The sequence below is a fragment of the Leishmania mexicana genome, chromosome 33 (assembly GCF_000234665.1).
Source record: "Leishmania mexicana MHOM/GT/2001/U1103 complete genome, chromosome 33".
Classification (NCBI taxonomy): domain Eukaryota; phylum Euglenozoa; class Kinetoplastea; order Trypanosomatida; family Trypanosomatidae; genus Leishmania; species Leishmania mexicana.
The window spans coordinates 439,738-453,221 of NC_018337.1; the positions used below are offsets into that span (position 1 = coordinate 439,738).

The 13,484-nt window shown below is 58.5% G+C and overlaps 4 protein-coding genes across 4 annotated transcripts in view; all 4 read left to right on the forward strand.

Moving 5' to 3' along the window:
* Positions 1–1,388: 1,388 nt before the first annotated feature.
* Positions 1,389–2,153, forward strand: LMXM_33_1030 (conserved hypothetical protein; the record flags this gene model as incomplete). Its single annotated transcript, XM_003878643.1, has 1 exon — positions 1,389–2,153. The coding sequence occupies one exon, from the start codon at positions 1,389–1,391 to the stop codon at positions 2,151–2,153; it is 765 nt and encodes a 254-aa protein (XP_003878692.1).
* A 1,352-nt stretch (positions 2,154–3,505) lies between these two features.
* Positions 3,506–4,234, forward strand: LMXM_33_1040 (putative uracil phosphoribosyltransferase; the record flags this gene model as incomplete). The annotated part of the gene is made up of 1 exon (XM_003878644.1): positions 3,506–4,234. The coding sequence occupies one exon, from the start codon at positions 3,506–3,508 to the stop codon at positions 4,232–4,234; it is 729 nt and encodes a 242-aa protein (XP_003878693.1).
* Positions 4,235–6,489: 2,255 nt separating this feature from the next.
* On the forward strand, positions 6,490–8,592 carry LMXM_33_1050 (conserved hypothetical protein; the record flags this gene model as incomplete). Its single annotated transcript, XM_003878645.1, has 1 exon — positions 6,490–8,592. One exon carries the CDS (start codon positions 6,490–6,492, stop codon positions 8,590–8,592), a length of 2,103 nt encoding a protein of 700 aa, XP_003878694.1.
* Positions 8,593–12,820: 4,228 nt separating this feature from the next.
* Positions 12,821–13,484, forward strand: part of LMXM_33_1060 (metallo-peptidase, Clan MA(E), Family M41) — a gene marked incomplete at both ends in the record, with an annotated part of 1,872 nt that continues 1,208 nt past the window's right edge. Inside the window, one exon of the mRNA XM_003878646.1 lies at positions 12,821–13,484. This exon is cut by the window's right edge and continues 1,208 nt beyond it. Coding sequence (XP_003878695.1) covers positions 12,821–13,484 — 664 coding nt within the window.

A 13,484-nucleotide genomic window follows, 5' to 3' on the forward strand; every position in this document is an offset into this window, starting at 1 on the left:
TCTCTGTCCGTCTCTCTCGACGCGTGCGTGTGACTCGCGAGACCAGTGACGCTAGACACCTTAGAGGGCAAGGAAGGGGTATTCCGAAGGACAGGCACACGAGGTGAGCAGGGGAGTGAGGCCAACGAGAAAGGTGAGCAGCTTCGTGTAAGTCAGGGCGGTCTTATCACACAGAAAAAGGGCTTCTTCTTACCCATTTGACAGGTTTCGGTCGCTGTTCTCAAGGCTGCTTCACTTCACGGCCACCGCGCGTCACCCTCTCCTCCCCCCTTTTTTATTCATTGGGTGCAAAAGGTTGTCGCCGTCATAGAAAACATCAGTAATACATATAAGCAACTCGAAATTTTATGAAGCGCTCATGAGTGCACCGCTAACTCCTTTATGGGGCTGCCGTTACACGCACGCGCTTCCAATGCGCGTGCACTTGCGGTGAAGTGGAGGTGCCCCTTATTCACCTGTTACGTCGCCTACTGCGACTCCCTCGTGCACACGCACGTGCTTCCAATGCTTGCGCCATGCCAACAGTCCCAATCTCGTGCGCTGCCTTTCCTTCACCTTTCTCGGAATGTGTACGCACCTTCGAAGTTGCACGCGCCATTTAACAGCTGCGTGCGTGTACACAAGCCAAACCCTGCACCAACGACAAGCGCGCAGGCAAGCAGCAGAATAATAAACGAAAAAAGAGAACAAAACGCTCGGCAGCATTGGACACGAACGGTGGTGTGAGGCGAGACGTACTGCAGAATCTCTTTGGCGTGGCTGTGTGTGTGTGCGTGTGTGCTTGCCACGAAGCCTTTCGCCTCCTTCCATTTTTGGGTGACAGCGGAAAAGAGAGTCGAGCTCATCGAACTTCTGCTGCTGCTGTTGTTGTTGTGTGTTCTGGAGGACGTTCACGCACACCTACACACACGCGTCTGCTCGATCTCTCATCATACCTGCTGAGTGCGAGTGAGGCCCCATTTTTCTTTTCCCTTCTTCAGGGGGTGATGGACCCGTTGTGCTCACCGTCCACCGTTAGCACTAACGGAACGCCTCGGACCTCGGTGGTGAACACCTCCTCGACGACGTCCGTCGTCGCTTCGCCGGCACGCCTGAAGTTACACCGCAGCGTGAAGTTCGATCCCACTATCGGCGACGGCAGCGGCGGCCCGCTGCACAGCAATGAGCTGAGCCTTGACACGTCGTTTGTTCATGGCGCAGGCGGTGATGCTGATGCTCGCGAGCACTATGGCGGACGCGGTAGAGGCGATGAGGCAGTGGCTGACCCTTCGCTGTTTTCGAGCGATGTTTTGCACGATCACGAGGAGATGATGGCCTTTCAACTCACCCGAGAAGACGTGGCGGCCGCCTTCGAGTTTCTCGACGTGAACGGTAGCGGTCTGCTCACCATGAGCAACCTCAAGCACCGCCTCTCTGCCTTTTACCCACACCTGACAAGCAAGGAGTACAAGTTTCTTGTCGAAGACCCCAGCGGCTCCACAGGCTGCGGCGGTGCTGCATCCAGCGCGGCGAGGTGTGGCGCGGCAGCGCGGTATGGTGGCGCTGCTGACAGTTACGGTGGTAGCGCCGGCGGGCCCGCAACCTCGTCACTCGCCCCGGCCACCTCACCGGCGCGTCCCTCGAACTTATCCTTCGACGGCGGCGATACGGTTCCTATCGATGGCGCTTTGTCAGGCGAAGGAGGTGCCAGCGGTGCGAGAGGGTCGCACACAACCGGCACGCGCACCGGCCTCGACGTTGATCAGCTGTGGGACCTCATCAACTCATTCCAGCAGCTCCAGCGGACCCTCGGCGCCGTTCAAGCCGGCCAGGCAGAAGGGCAAAATGCACAAAATACGCGCTCAGCGCCCACGGCAGCGTTCAACGCTAGCTTCGACGCGTACCTCGTCGGCATGCACGGAAACCCAGGCATCCGGAGCGCAGACTTCGGCTTCGACGCCGTCGGCGAAGCCTTCCGTATCTACGACCCCCACAACACGCACTACGTGGAGGAGGAAGTCCTGTCCTGCATCATGGCGCGCGTCGGCTTCGGTGAGCTGACCGAAGAGGAGCTGGCGGTTCTGGTGAGCACGGCTGACTTCGACGGCGACGGCCGCATCAGCCTCGAGGACTTCCGCCGCTTGGTCAGCATGAAGGGTCGCTTCAAAAAGTGAAAGTATGGCTCTACGGAGGTGGAGGTGATGCAGAACCCAAACGATGCACGGGTGCCAAGCGGTGTGTGTGTGTGTGTGGGGAGGTTGGAAGGCATTTGCCCACGCAACGTAACGCCTGAGCCCCTCAATAGGCCTCCCCCCTTTTCCCCAGCCCTGCTCTATTCTCTACTCCCTCCCTCTGCAGCCTCTGGGGGCGGATGTTGATGTTTTTTTTTGTTTTCGCAGGTGAAGCTGCATGATGGGTGGATGTGGGTGCCCCCCTCTCTCCTCACTGTCGCCCTCTTCCATTCCTTTCCTCTTTCTCGTCCGGCACGTCGTTGGCTCATCTCCGAAAGCTGGGGGAGGGAGGGAGGTTCGAGGAGGGCATCAATAAGCGCTTCCTGCTTCTCTTTTCCTTCGTTCTTCGATGTACAGGGAGCGTCTAGCTTCTTGGGGCTTTCATTACCGTGCTGGCCTCGGCTTGCTGTGTCTCGTCCGGTGCCCCCGCCTCTCTTGCTCTTACACCGTCGTCATCCTCTTGACGCGTATCAAGAAGCAACATGGAAAAAAAACGAAAGTGAGCTCGAGACGAGGACTGTAGGTGAAGTGCGTGAGGGATACGCAAGTGTGTGCGTGTGTGCGGGGCCGATGTATTCGAGCATCGAAAGTCGCCTTGCTGCTTCCTCTACTTTGAAAGGCAATCTTGAGCTGTAATGGGCGTACTAGCCCTCCTGCAGGTGCGGATGGGGGCGGCAGACAGCATCCTTTCTCCATTCACGGTCCCTGGCTCTCCGCACCTTCTTGTGCCCTTTCCTTTTTGCCCCTCTTTTCCTCATGTGCTCCGCGTGACCGCCTCCCGTTTCCGTTTTCTACGCGCCATGCCTCACTCCCACTTGCTCTCGCTCTCTCTCGCTCGCTCGCTCCTCCTCGTGGCGCCCTTTCCCCCTTCCCTCTCCCATATATATATATATATATAATACCTTCTCTTCCCCTCATTTTCTTATCTTTTTTTCTGTTTCTTCACTGCTACCACGCGCGCCGATGGAGAGTTGCGACGCGAACGAAGAACAACAACAACGAACTTCCTCTCCCTCTCCCTCTCACTCTCTTCTCTGCGTGAGACGCTGACCGGCAGGACCTACAACGTTCGCGCCATCAACTTCGCACAGAGCCGCACACGCACTCACATGGGCACGATAGGGTTTGCCAACGGGCAACCGAAGCAAGCAGCAGTATAGGCAGTCGGTTTCGAGAGAGGGCGCACAGGCACACCCACCCACCCACATACGCACGCAGAGAATCTGACTCCAGTTTCTCTGCTTTCTCATTTTTTATTCTCTCTTGGTGAACATTTTCGAGCTCGAAAACACAGGATGTCTCAGCAGGAAGGCACGTCGCCGACAGATCGCGAGAGTACCATGCAGATTTTGAACATGTTCCCCGGACACCTCCACCTGCTTCCGCAGACCCCGCAGCTTCACTTCCTCTTCACTGTCATCCGAAACGTGGAGACTCAGCGCACGGACTTCATCTTCTACTCAGAGCGCATCATACGCCTCATCCTCGAGGCGGCGCTTTGCTTGATCCCTGTGAAGCCGTTTAATGTCATCACACCAGTAGGTGCTGTGTACAGGGGCGTTCGGCCGGACGACCGCGGCATCATCGGCGTCTCCATCATGCGTGCTGGCGAGTCGATGGAGCGCGTGCTGCGTGAGATGTGCCCCGGTGTCCGCATCGGCAAGATTCTCGTCCAACGCGACGAGAAGAGCATCGACAAGAGTCCCAATGCACGCTTTAGCTATAGCAAATTGCCCACAGATGTAGCCTCGCGGCGCGTGCTGCTGCTGGACCCGATGTGCGCGACCGGCGGCAGCGTCATCAAGGCGACGGAGATCCTGATCAACGAGTACGGCGTGCTCGAGGAGAACATTATCTTCTTGAACCTTATCTCCGCCCCCGCAGGAATCAGGAAGTACCTCGGTCGGTTCCCCAAAATCCAGATTGTGACCGCTGCCATCGACGACGACTTGGATGAGAACAAGTACATCCTGCCCGGCCTCGGTGACTTTGGCGACCGCTATTTTGGCACGATTTCGGAGTGAGAGCACACAAACCGTTGCGTTCACAAGAAGGAACAAAATAGAAGACAACGTGGATGCACAATGAGGACGGCAGGATCTGAGGAAAGGGGCGGGGAGGGGCATACACGGAGGAGGAGGAGGAGGGGGAGGTGTCGAGCCACGTCGGTGGTTGCCGTCTGTCGCCTCTTCTCTTTTTTCCATTGTCTTCATTTGTTTCTTCTCCGCTCTCCTTCGCTCGCGCTGCGGTCGGGGGTCTTTTCTCCCATTTTTTTCGCTGCACATGACTTTCTATATATCAGCAGAACTTATACGACATGGACAGGTGCGTTGCCGTTTTCTCATTCTTCATCGACCATCGTGCACGACAGCGCTCTCCTCTTCCCCGAATCCTGGTGACATTTGTGATAGCAGCCACGGCTTACAAGGCCGGCATCCCCACTAATAGCATCTTCTCTAACGACGACGACAGAAAAAAAATGAGAAACAGTAATGAGGTAATTCACGCATACCTCGTGCACACGCACGCGCACACGCAGAAGAACAGGCGAGGGTTTCACCATTGCGTTGTTTCACGGTCACCTTGTGTGTGTGTGTGTGGGTTTTCCCCCCTCCCCCTATTTGCCTGTAAAGAACAGAGCTGCGTGCTCCATCATAATCTTTGCTTTCTCCTCAATGTGTGCGCATTGCATCCTGCTTAGAACCCGTTGTTACTGTGGTGACTATGTCAACGTTCATCTATGTGCAGGTAAGCGTGTCTACTTGTGCGACTGAGGGTGCCTGTGCTCGAAGTGTGCGTGCTTCGTCTTCGACTAAGATCTGCCGAAGGACGGTGTTGGATTGATGTAGGCTGGGAAAAGGTGTATCAGGAGCCGTATGACGGCGTGAGCTGGCGTATTCTAATGTCTTCGAGAGAGTCTCTCTCTCTACACAACTCTGCGCTCCTGTGGGGCAGTCCTTTGGCTCCACTGCCCCAACATCTCTCCCTCCCCAATTACGCGTCTTCCTCCTGCCATTTTTCTTGTCATCAGGACTTACGAGGCCGTCGGAACTGCATGCGCATGCGAGCAGAGCATTGCGCGCACACATGTGCCCACAAACACTCGTACTCAAATCTACTGGTACACGTGGTCTTTCAACGCTAACGCAGAAGCATGCAAAACGAAGCAAAATGAGTGTTTGCGCGGTGCTTTTCACGCTGCACTGATCACTCTTCTGTCCTGGGAGCGCGTGGCTATGGAGCCCATACACCACCTCTTTGTTTTGTTCAATATAAGGTGGCACTCGGCGAAGAGTAGAAGGGGGTAGGGGTGGGAGGAATGTCGGAGCGAGAAAGCGACGTTGCTGCAAACAACGAAGCCTGCAATGACTGACTCCGGGACACGCCGTTCGCATCACCCTGCGGCGTGAGGAGCCAGCGGAAGCAGTCTGCGAAGCCGCCGCATCTAACACTGAGGTGATTCAGTCCTCTGCGCGTTCTACGCTGAATGGCGCCACCAGCCCCTTCTTCCGCGCTTCTCTATGCTCTGTCAGGCTCCTTCATTTTTTTTTTACTTCGATCTCCAACCTCTCTGTTGTCTTGGTGTTTTTTATCATTCGGCATCTCACTGTCCCCACCCCCTCCTCCCCACCCCGCCGCACCTCGATCAACGACGCGGGTGTCTTTGCCAGAGGTCCACACAGAAACGAAACAACAACAAGGAAGGAACTCGACATGCACACACGTACGCACGCTGCGATACACACGAAGGGGACAGAAAAAGTAAGCGAAGCTGAACCCATCCATCAGCAGCACGGGAAAAGGTGGTTCTCTACTCCTTTGCGACGCCCCTTCTCCCCTCCCCCTCTCCTTTCAATCCTCCTCTCTGCTACGGGTTGCTGGTTTTCTTTCTCCGTGGTGGGCTGGAGTTTTGGCGCACTCGGTAGATCCCGAGCCCGTGCGCGGTTGTTCGTGCACGTTCTTCTTGTGCGTGCACAGGCGGACGGACCTCAGGTGCATTCGTGCCCCCCCTCCCCCAGCTCCCTTTTTCCTTCCCTATTCACTCGTACCATACCCCCTCTCCTCTTGTCTTCACTTCCGACCTTCGTCAGTCTTCCACCTCCAAGCGCGCCACCCTCCCCCCCCCTCATCAACGGAGATCGAGCAACTGAGCCACGCACACGCACACGCAGACGCGAAAGATACACACGAAAAAAAAAAACATCAGAGCCACCGCTGTCCGCACAGCTCTTCTTCTCTCTCTCTCTTAACTTGGAACACGTTGTATCGACGGGTCTACATGTCGTCCTCGAGCGCACTCACCGCTGCGCCGGTCAGTGGCACGGACGGAGCGGAGTCGAGCAAACCGATGACGGATCAGAATTCGGGTGACCTGTTCCCTTTTCTGCAGGAGCTGCAGGAGGATTTCCCAGCCAATGGCGGCGAGCTTCCCATAGGGGAACTTCTCATGCTGCTGAGTGCCAAAAAGTCCGATGTGTTTGCACGCCTTGACGGATTCTTCGAGACGGCCAGACGAGTCTCGGACCTTGACGAGACAATGGCGCTCAAGTGGAAGGAGAAGGGTAACGCAGAGTATAAGAGGCGACTGCATCAGCAGGCGGTTTTCTCTTACACAAACGGGCTCCTCTGCGCCGAGGCGCCAGAGACGCTGGCAGTGCTGCTCAATAACCGTAGCACCGTTTTCTTCGACGAGCATCGCTACGCCGACGCCTGCGTCGACGCGGACCGCGCGGTGCAATACCAGCCGACTTATTGGAAGGCGTTGCAGCGCCGTGGCCGCTCCCTCATGGAGCTTGGCTTTACAGAGCTGGGCCAGAAGGATATCGAGGCCTCAAAGCAGGAGTCGAGCGATGCCGCCAACTCGCCAGCAACCATGGCGAAGGTTTTTGGCGAGGTCACGAGCGGTATGGCGGCAGCGTGCCTGCCTCCGCGCGCGCGTCTGAACGAAGAGGTGCGGATAGAGCGATCTGCAAGGGGACGCGGTTTTGTAGCGGCCAGTCGGCTGACGGAGGGGCCGATGCTAGAAGAAACCCCGTACGCCATTGCGGCTCGCACCGAGGCACTGCTGTCCGCATGCTCGTACTGCCTGCAGCACAGCGCCTGCCTCTACCACGGTGACGAGTACCGGCAGCACCACGTCAAGTCACGCGGCTTCTTCTGCAGCCCCGCATGTGCGAAGGCCGCGTGGGAGCACTACGGCCAACACGAGAGTCATCACCCTTTCTTTCTCTGCTGCCCCAATGATGCGCTGCTGGCGTATCGCATGATTCTCGGCATGCGCGCATACCCGGACCTCGCGGAGCTCTCCGCTTCCCCCGAGCTCGACCCTGTGACGGAGAACGACTTTGGCGCTCATCACATTCGCACCCTGGAAGGCAGCTTCAGCTGCGAGCTCCAGCCGAACGCGGCCGTCGGCGGCTGCGAGTCGATCGTCGCCACGATCGGCTTCTACGTGGGTGCGCTGACAGAGCCTGAGGCAGAGCAGCTACGCAAGGCGCAACGACAGATTCTTCTCAACGCGGTGGATGTGACGTGCATGATGCGGACCACCGCGGCGCCTTCAGAAGCCAACAGCTCGGCGCTTCTGCAGACAAACACGGTGGTGGCGCGCCTTGGCAAGGCGGTATATGCAGTTGGCGCACTCTTTAACCACGCCTGCGACCCGAACTGCTACGTATCGTTTGAGGGCAACCCGCAGGGGTCGTGTGCCCGGCTCATCGTTCGTGCCATTCGCCCGGTCATGGAGGGCGAGGAACTGACGGTGTCGTACGGCGGCATATCATGCTTTTCTTTCCACAGCATGCGCCATCGACTGCAGACCCTGCGCGACCGCTACGGCTTTTTCTGCGGCTGTCGGTCATGCCGTAACCAGGTCGATGAGCCGGTGCCGGCAGCGGAGAAGGATAAGTACATCCAGGCGTCCGACTACTATCAGAAAGGGCGCCGCCTAGTGCGAGAGCGCAACTACGCCACTGCCGTCACAGTGCTACTGCAAAGCTACGAGATTGTCATGCGGTACATTTGCCCGCCGCCACACCCGCCGCAGTGGATGCTCATCAAGACGCACGACGCCCTCGCCCAGGCCTACTTCCACCTGGAGCAGCGAGACAAGTGCGTGGAACACTTGCAGGAGGCCCTGCGGCTGAACGTAGAAGTTCACAAGAATGACAACAGGGTGGAGCTCATCAACGAGCACACCCGTCTCGCTTTCCTCGCTGCTAGTCCCGCAGAAAAGAGGGTGCATGTGGACAAGGCGGTGGAGCTGCTGCGCCGCTTCTACGCACCGTCGAGCATGCTGGACCTTCAGATAGCGTACGTGGAGTCCAGCCTCAAGGTGGAATCGGACACACCCGAAGCTGCAGCGGCTGCGCCGAAGGTGTGACGATGAGGCACCACGGCTTCGTTTCACTCCAGCCTCTCTTCAGCTCGGTGCACCTGACCTCTCGTCGAGATGTAGACGGAAAGGTGTGGGCAAAACGGTCACCGGACAAAGAACGAAGGAAAAAAGGCGAAGCGCGATGAAAGGGGGACGGCGGCAAAGGAGAAGGAAGGCCTGACGCGGGATGTGCCACACTGACGGCAGGGGAAGGGGAGGTGGAGGGGGGGGCCAGCTTCCCTTTCCTCGTGGCACGAAACATCCACCAGCTCTCGTCGTCTGCGCAGTTCAAAGGAAAGGGTGAGAGGGAAGATGAGCTTCGATGAAACGCGACGGTCCGCTGGTTGCGTGTGTGTGTACCCACCCCTGTTTGACCCTAATTATTTCCTTCTCTGATGCGTTTCTTTCCGAACGCTGCCGCGCTTGTCGGTGCGGTGTTGCGTCACCCGTGGTCGCGCTCTACACCCCTCCACCCCCCTTCCTCTCTACTTGCCCCGCGTTGCTCTTCCACACGTGGACGCACTCCGCGAGGGGCCGTAAGAGGGGGAGGGGAAGTGCACTGGAAGCTAAGGCAGCACGAACATCAACACCGTCGTGCTGCGCTCCCCACTCGCCCCATTCCACCCCGTGACGGAAAACTCTCTTTACATTTTCCTTGCAAGTCGAGGATGCAAGTGCAGGTGCGTCTGCGCCGAGAGTTAGGCGTGTGCATCCCCATAACAACAAAATACCAAGCAAACGGAAGAGAGTAAAACAGAGCGCACACCGTATTCCTCTTCCTCTGGAGGTATGGGGGACGGCTTTCTCATGCCCCCCCATGTGCTTCGTCTTGTTGACGTACCTCCCTCCCCCGCACTGCACCTGCGCTGCGCCTCTCATGAAATCATGCACCTTCCGTGAAGCTCCCTCTCTGCGCGCGAGCCATATTCTCCTCCCTCCTCCTCTTCTTGCGCCTCGTTGTACCACCTCCTGTCTCTCTCGTCTGGTTGTGACTAGCCCTTCTCGACCCCCAAAGATGCGCCCCTCGTAGTGCCACTGAAGGTGCTGCGCGTGCTGCTTTCCTGCTCATCTTTTTTTTTCGCTATACGTGTGTGTGTGTGTGCGTGTGTGAACGCGGCGTTACCCATAGATGCGGCACACGACTCCATGCCGACCAATGGCAGTGTGCTCGCGCCAGCAGAGGGCGACAACTCTCCCCCTCCCCCTTGCCATGCATTGTAAACAAATACATGTCAGCCTACCCTGGAGTCCACAGGCTTACGCAGAAGATGTGCACCTCTTGGCCTCTGCTTTGCTCTCCACATCCACCTCAAAGGTAGGCATTGGACGGCTGCTGCTGCTGATGCGGGGAGGCGCCGCTTCTTATCCTGCATGTTCCTTCATGTTTGGGCCTCAGCTTTCTGTGGTAAAGGACAGCGCCATTTGGGTTGTCGTCGCGCGCGCTTCAGCAGGGCTGCTCGACGGATGCTGTTGATGGTCCGTGCTTGCGAGTGGGGCATCACGTGTAGTTACAGGGACAGGGGGCTTATCGGTACGTACGGACGACTCCATGACCCACGCAGCACATCTGAAGAGTATACCATTAGAAGCCACTGCAGGCCACTGTAAGTGCCGTCCTGGCCGTGCTTCTGCGTGATTTTTTTGAGCTAGCGGCGCTAACTCCGGATGGGGCGATGGTGGACCCATTCACTTGTAGAGCTCGCTACGGCGACGCCGTCTCGCGCTGTGCAGTGCTTGTTGTGCGTCACAGCGTTCGTGGGCCTTGCCGAGGTTGTGGTACTGCAGTGGATCACTCGTGCATGCAGAGCGAGCGCTCTCTGCTGTGCGCAGTGCGTGCACCAAAGCCTGGAGTGCTGTGGCCACTGGTGCCATCAGACTGGCATCGCCGCTTGCAGTGCCCTACGAGATGAGCGCACACTGGCACGGAGTCGGTGCTGCGCTCATCGCGCTCGCGTGCGCTCCAAGGACTCTTTCTGTCAGTGTGTGTAGATGTGGGCAGTGTGACTGCTCCCGACTGGACACTTTTTTCCCCAACGCGTGTCCATTCTCTGTCATGCCACAGGAGCCCAAGCGCCATTCCACCCCTCTGGGCGGTCCCCACGGGCCCCCACCTCGCGTGGTGCAAAGCAGCCGTAGACACACGCGTTGCAGCAATGCGCCGGCTCAGTCATCGGAGCACCGCCCCCGCCTCAAGCCCTACCGACCCTCCCTCCTCCCCGCACTCCAGGTCGCCTCACAGCCGCTCCCACTGTGCCGGTCGTCACGTGGTGAGTCCCTCTCCGGGTGGCTCGGGCCCCCCTATGCACACCAGTAGGCAGTGCGAGGGCCGGGGTGGGGTATGCTCGAGTCACGCTGACACTCTGCCCGTCATATGAATTAGCGCAGGCGTGTTCACTGTCGCAGGTCGCTCCGAGGCGGCGCCATCCAGGCCGGGTCCCCCGGCATCAGTGGCGGCAAATCGCTCTGACCTCCCCACGCCGTGGGTACTGGACCCTGTCACCACCAGAGGTGGCCCCGCATTGGCAGGCGCAGGGGAGAGGAGGGGCTGCTTGGCCTCCCTAAACACACAGAGAGTGGGGTGTGGTGCTGGGCCCTGTGGATGCCACCACGCGCTGGGAGGTGTGCCGCCCCTCCCCTCTGTCATCACCAGGGGCGAGGAGGGGCGGCCCCAAAGGGAGAAAGGCTTGACACATCGCAAGAGAGGCGGCGAGAGTACTGGCATCCCCTGTTGCGCCTGTTTGCGGCTTGCACTCGTACCGACCTCTACGTCTCTCTGTGTTTCCCTACTTGTTGATCGCATGACAGTACGTGCACAACAAACAGGGACACCGACAGACAATGACGCGTGTACACACTTGGCTACATGTATCGGAGGGACTTGTCATCGGTGCAGGCACTCGCCGCCGCATTGGCATATGCCAAGGAAAAGAGAAACAGCATCGATGAAGATGGATGATCCCCTAGCCTCGTTTAGGGGTCAGGCATGCGACGTTACTGTCGAGAGAGTGACACACACACATACACACACTTATCGTCCTTTCTCAACTGCCTCACCCCACTTGCTGTACAACTCGTCCTCGGCGTTGGGTCACGTCGCTCCGTCAACTCTCAGTTAGCGTGTGTGCACATCTATGTGCTCGTGCTTTGGCATGTAGACGCACATATCCGCTGCCTCTCCATCGCGAGGTAGCTGCAGTATCGTCACCCAAGCCCGTCGCACGTACCATTCTGCAGGTCATGCCAACTCGTGTCACCCCTTCTCCTCCTTCTCCTTTGCTTTTCTATTCCTATCCTTGTGTGCGGGCTGCTGCTGCTGGCTTCGGGTTCCCGCTTCATGGCGACACGGACACCCTCGCCGGTACACTCGCAGTCGGAGGAGGAGAGCGTCTGAGCTGAACGGCGTAGTTGTTTGGACGTTGGTGGTCCCTGGCGCCTTCTGTTTTCTGTATCTGTTGTTGCCTTTCTCAGCCGGTTATCCCTTGCATGTAATTCGTCCTCCCACCTCCTTCCCCCATTCTTGCCATCTCCGTCACACACAGGCACAGGCACAGGCACAGGCACACACACAGGGCACGAACTGCTTGTGATTTGCTGTGTTTTCGCTGCTGTGTGCCAGAGGTGAGCGAGGTAGCGCGATCACTAGGCGGCAGAAAAACCGACGGTAAGGCGCAACAGCACCCGTTGTCGTCGCACGCACTCTGGGCGACGCACACACAACCCAGAGCCGGACGTGGTAGAGATGCTCTATAGACGAGCGCTCGTGCTGTCGAGGCGGTCGCTGGCGGTGTACACTTTGCCTGCCTGCAGCGCCAGCGTGCGCTTCTGCGCCTCCTCCGCACTGCCGCCCTCGTCGTCATCTGACAAACCAACGGCGGCGGCGAAGACACCTTCCGAGGGAGCGCAGGCCGCGCCTGCAGCGAGGCAGGGCGAGGCGGACACCGCAGCTGCAGCTGCGGTGGCTGCCGCCGGCGCCCCAAGCAGGCAAGGAGCGACTTCGCCATCATCTGGGGAGGAGGGAGCCTCTGCACCTGCGCCGGCTTCGGTGTCTCCGTCGAGCACCGGTGCCGAGACTGGCGCAAAGGAGTCGCCGCAGCCGCACCAAAGAGAAGGGACTTCACCGCGAGAGAAGCCGACACCACCGGCACAGGGGGAAAATGTTAATGACACCTTCGCCAAAGATCGCGTCGTGCCGCGCGGGTTCGAGGCATTTTACGCGAAGAACATCGTGTCGAAGATGCTGCCGCAGCGCACCCCGACTGATGCGGTGCAGCGCGCGTATACAATGTCGCCGCAGGAGCGCATTCTGATTGCGCAGATTGCGGCACGGGCACGGCTGCAGCGGACGTGGCGCCACCTTGGTATCCTCTCGGTGCTGCTCTCCGCACTTATTGGATACCGGTGGTACACGGCGCAGGCGCGGCTTGACGCTGACGTGTCGAACTACAAGGCGGTTGTCGTGGACGTGCCCGGCCACACCGCTGTCTACGTGGACGACAACGGCAAGTTCATTGGCGTGCGTAACTTCATCGACTTTGCCACCTTCGAGAAGACCTGCGACCCGGAAAAGGATGTGTTGATACAGTTTAGCACTTACTACCCATGGATCCCGATGCTGCTGCTATGTCTACTGCCGGTGCTGGCTGTTGTGAACGCGGGCTTCAACGGGTCAGCACGCATGATCACGATGGCGGCGCAGGCGGAGAAGAGTCGTTTTATGTTCAAGCGAGAGATGTCGGTAAGTACGCGGCTGAAGGACGTCGCGGGGCTGACGGAGGCAAAACACGAGGTGGTGGAGGTGATTGACTTTCTCAAGCACCCGGGACGTTACCAGACGCTTGGTGCGAAGCTGCCGAAGGGCGTGCTGCTCGACGGCCCGCCTGGTGTCGGCAAGACGCTGC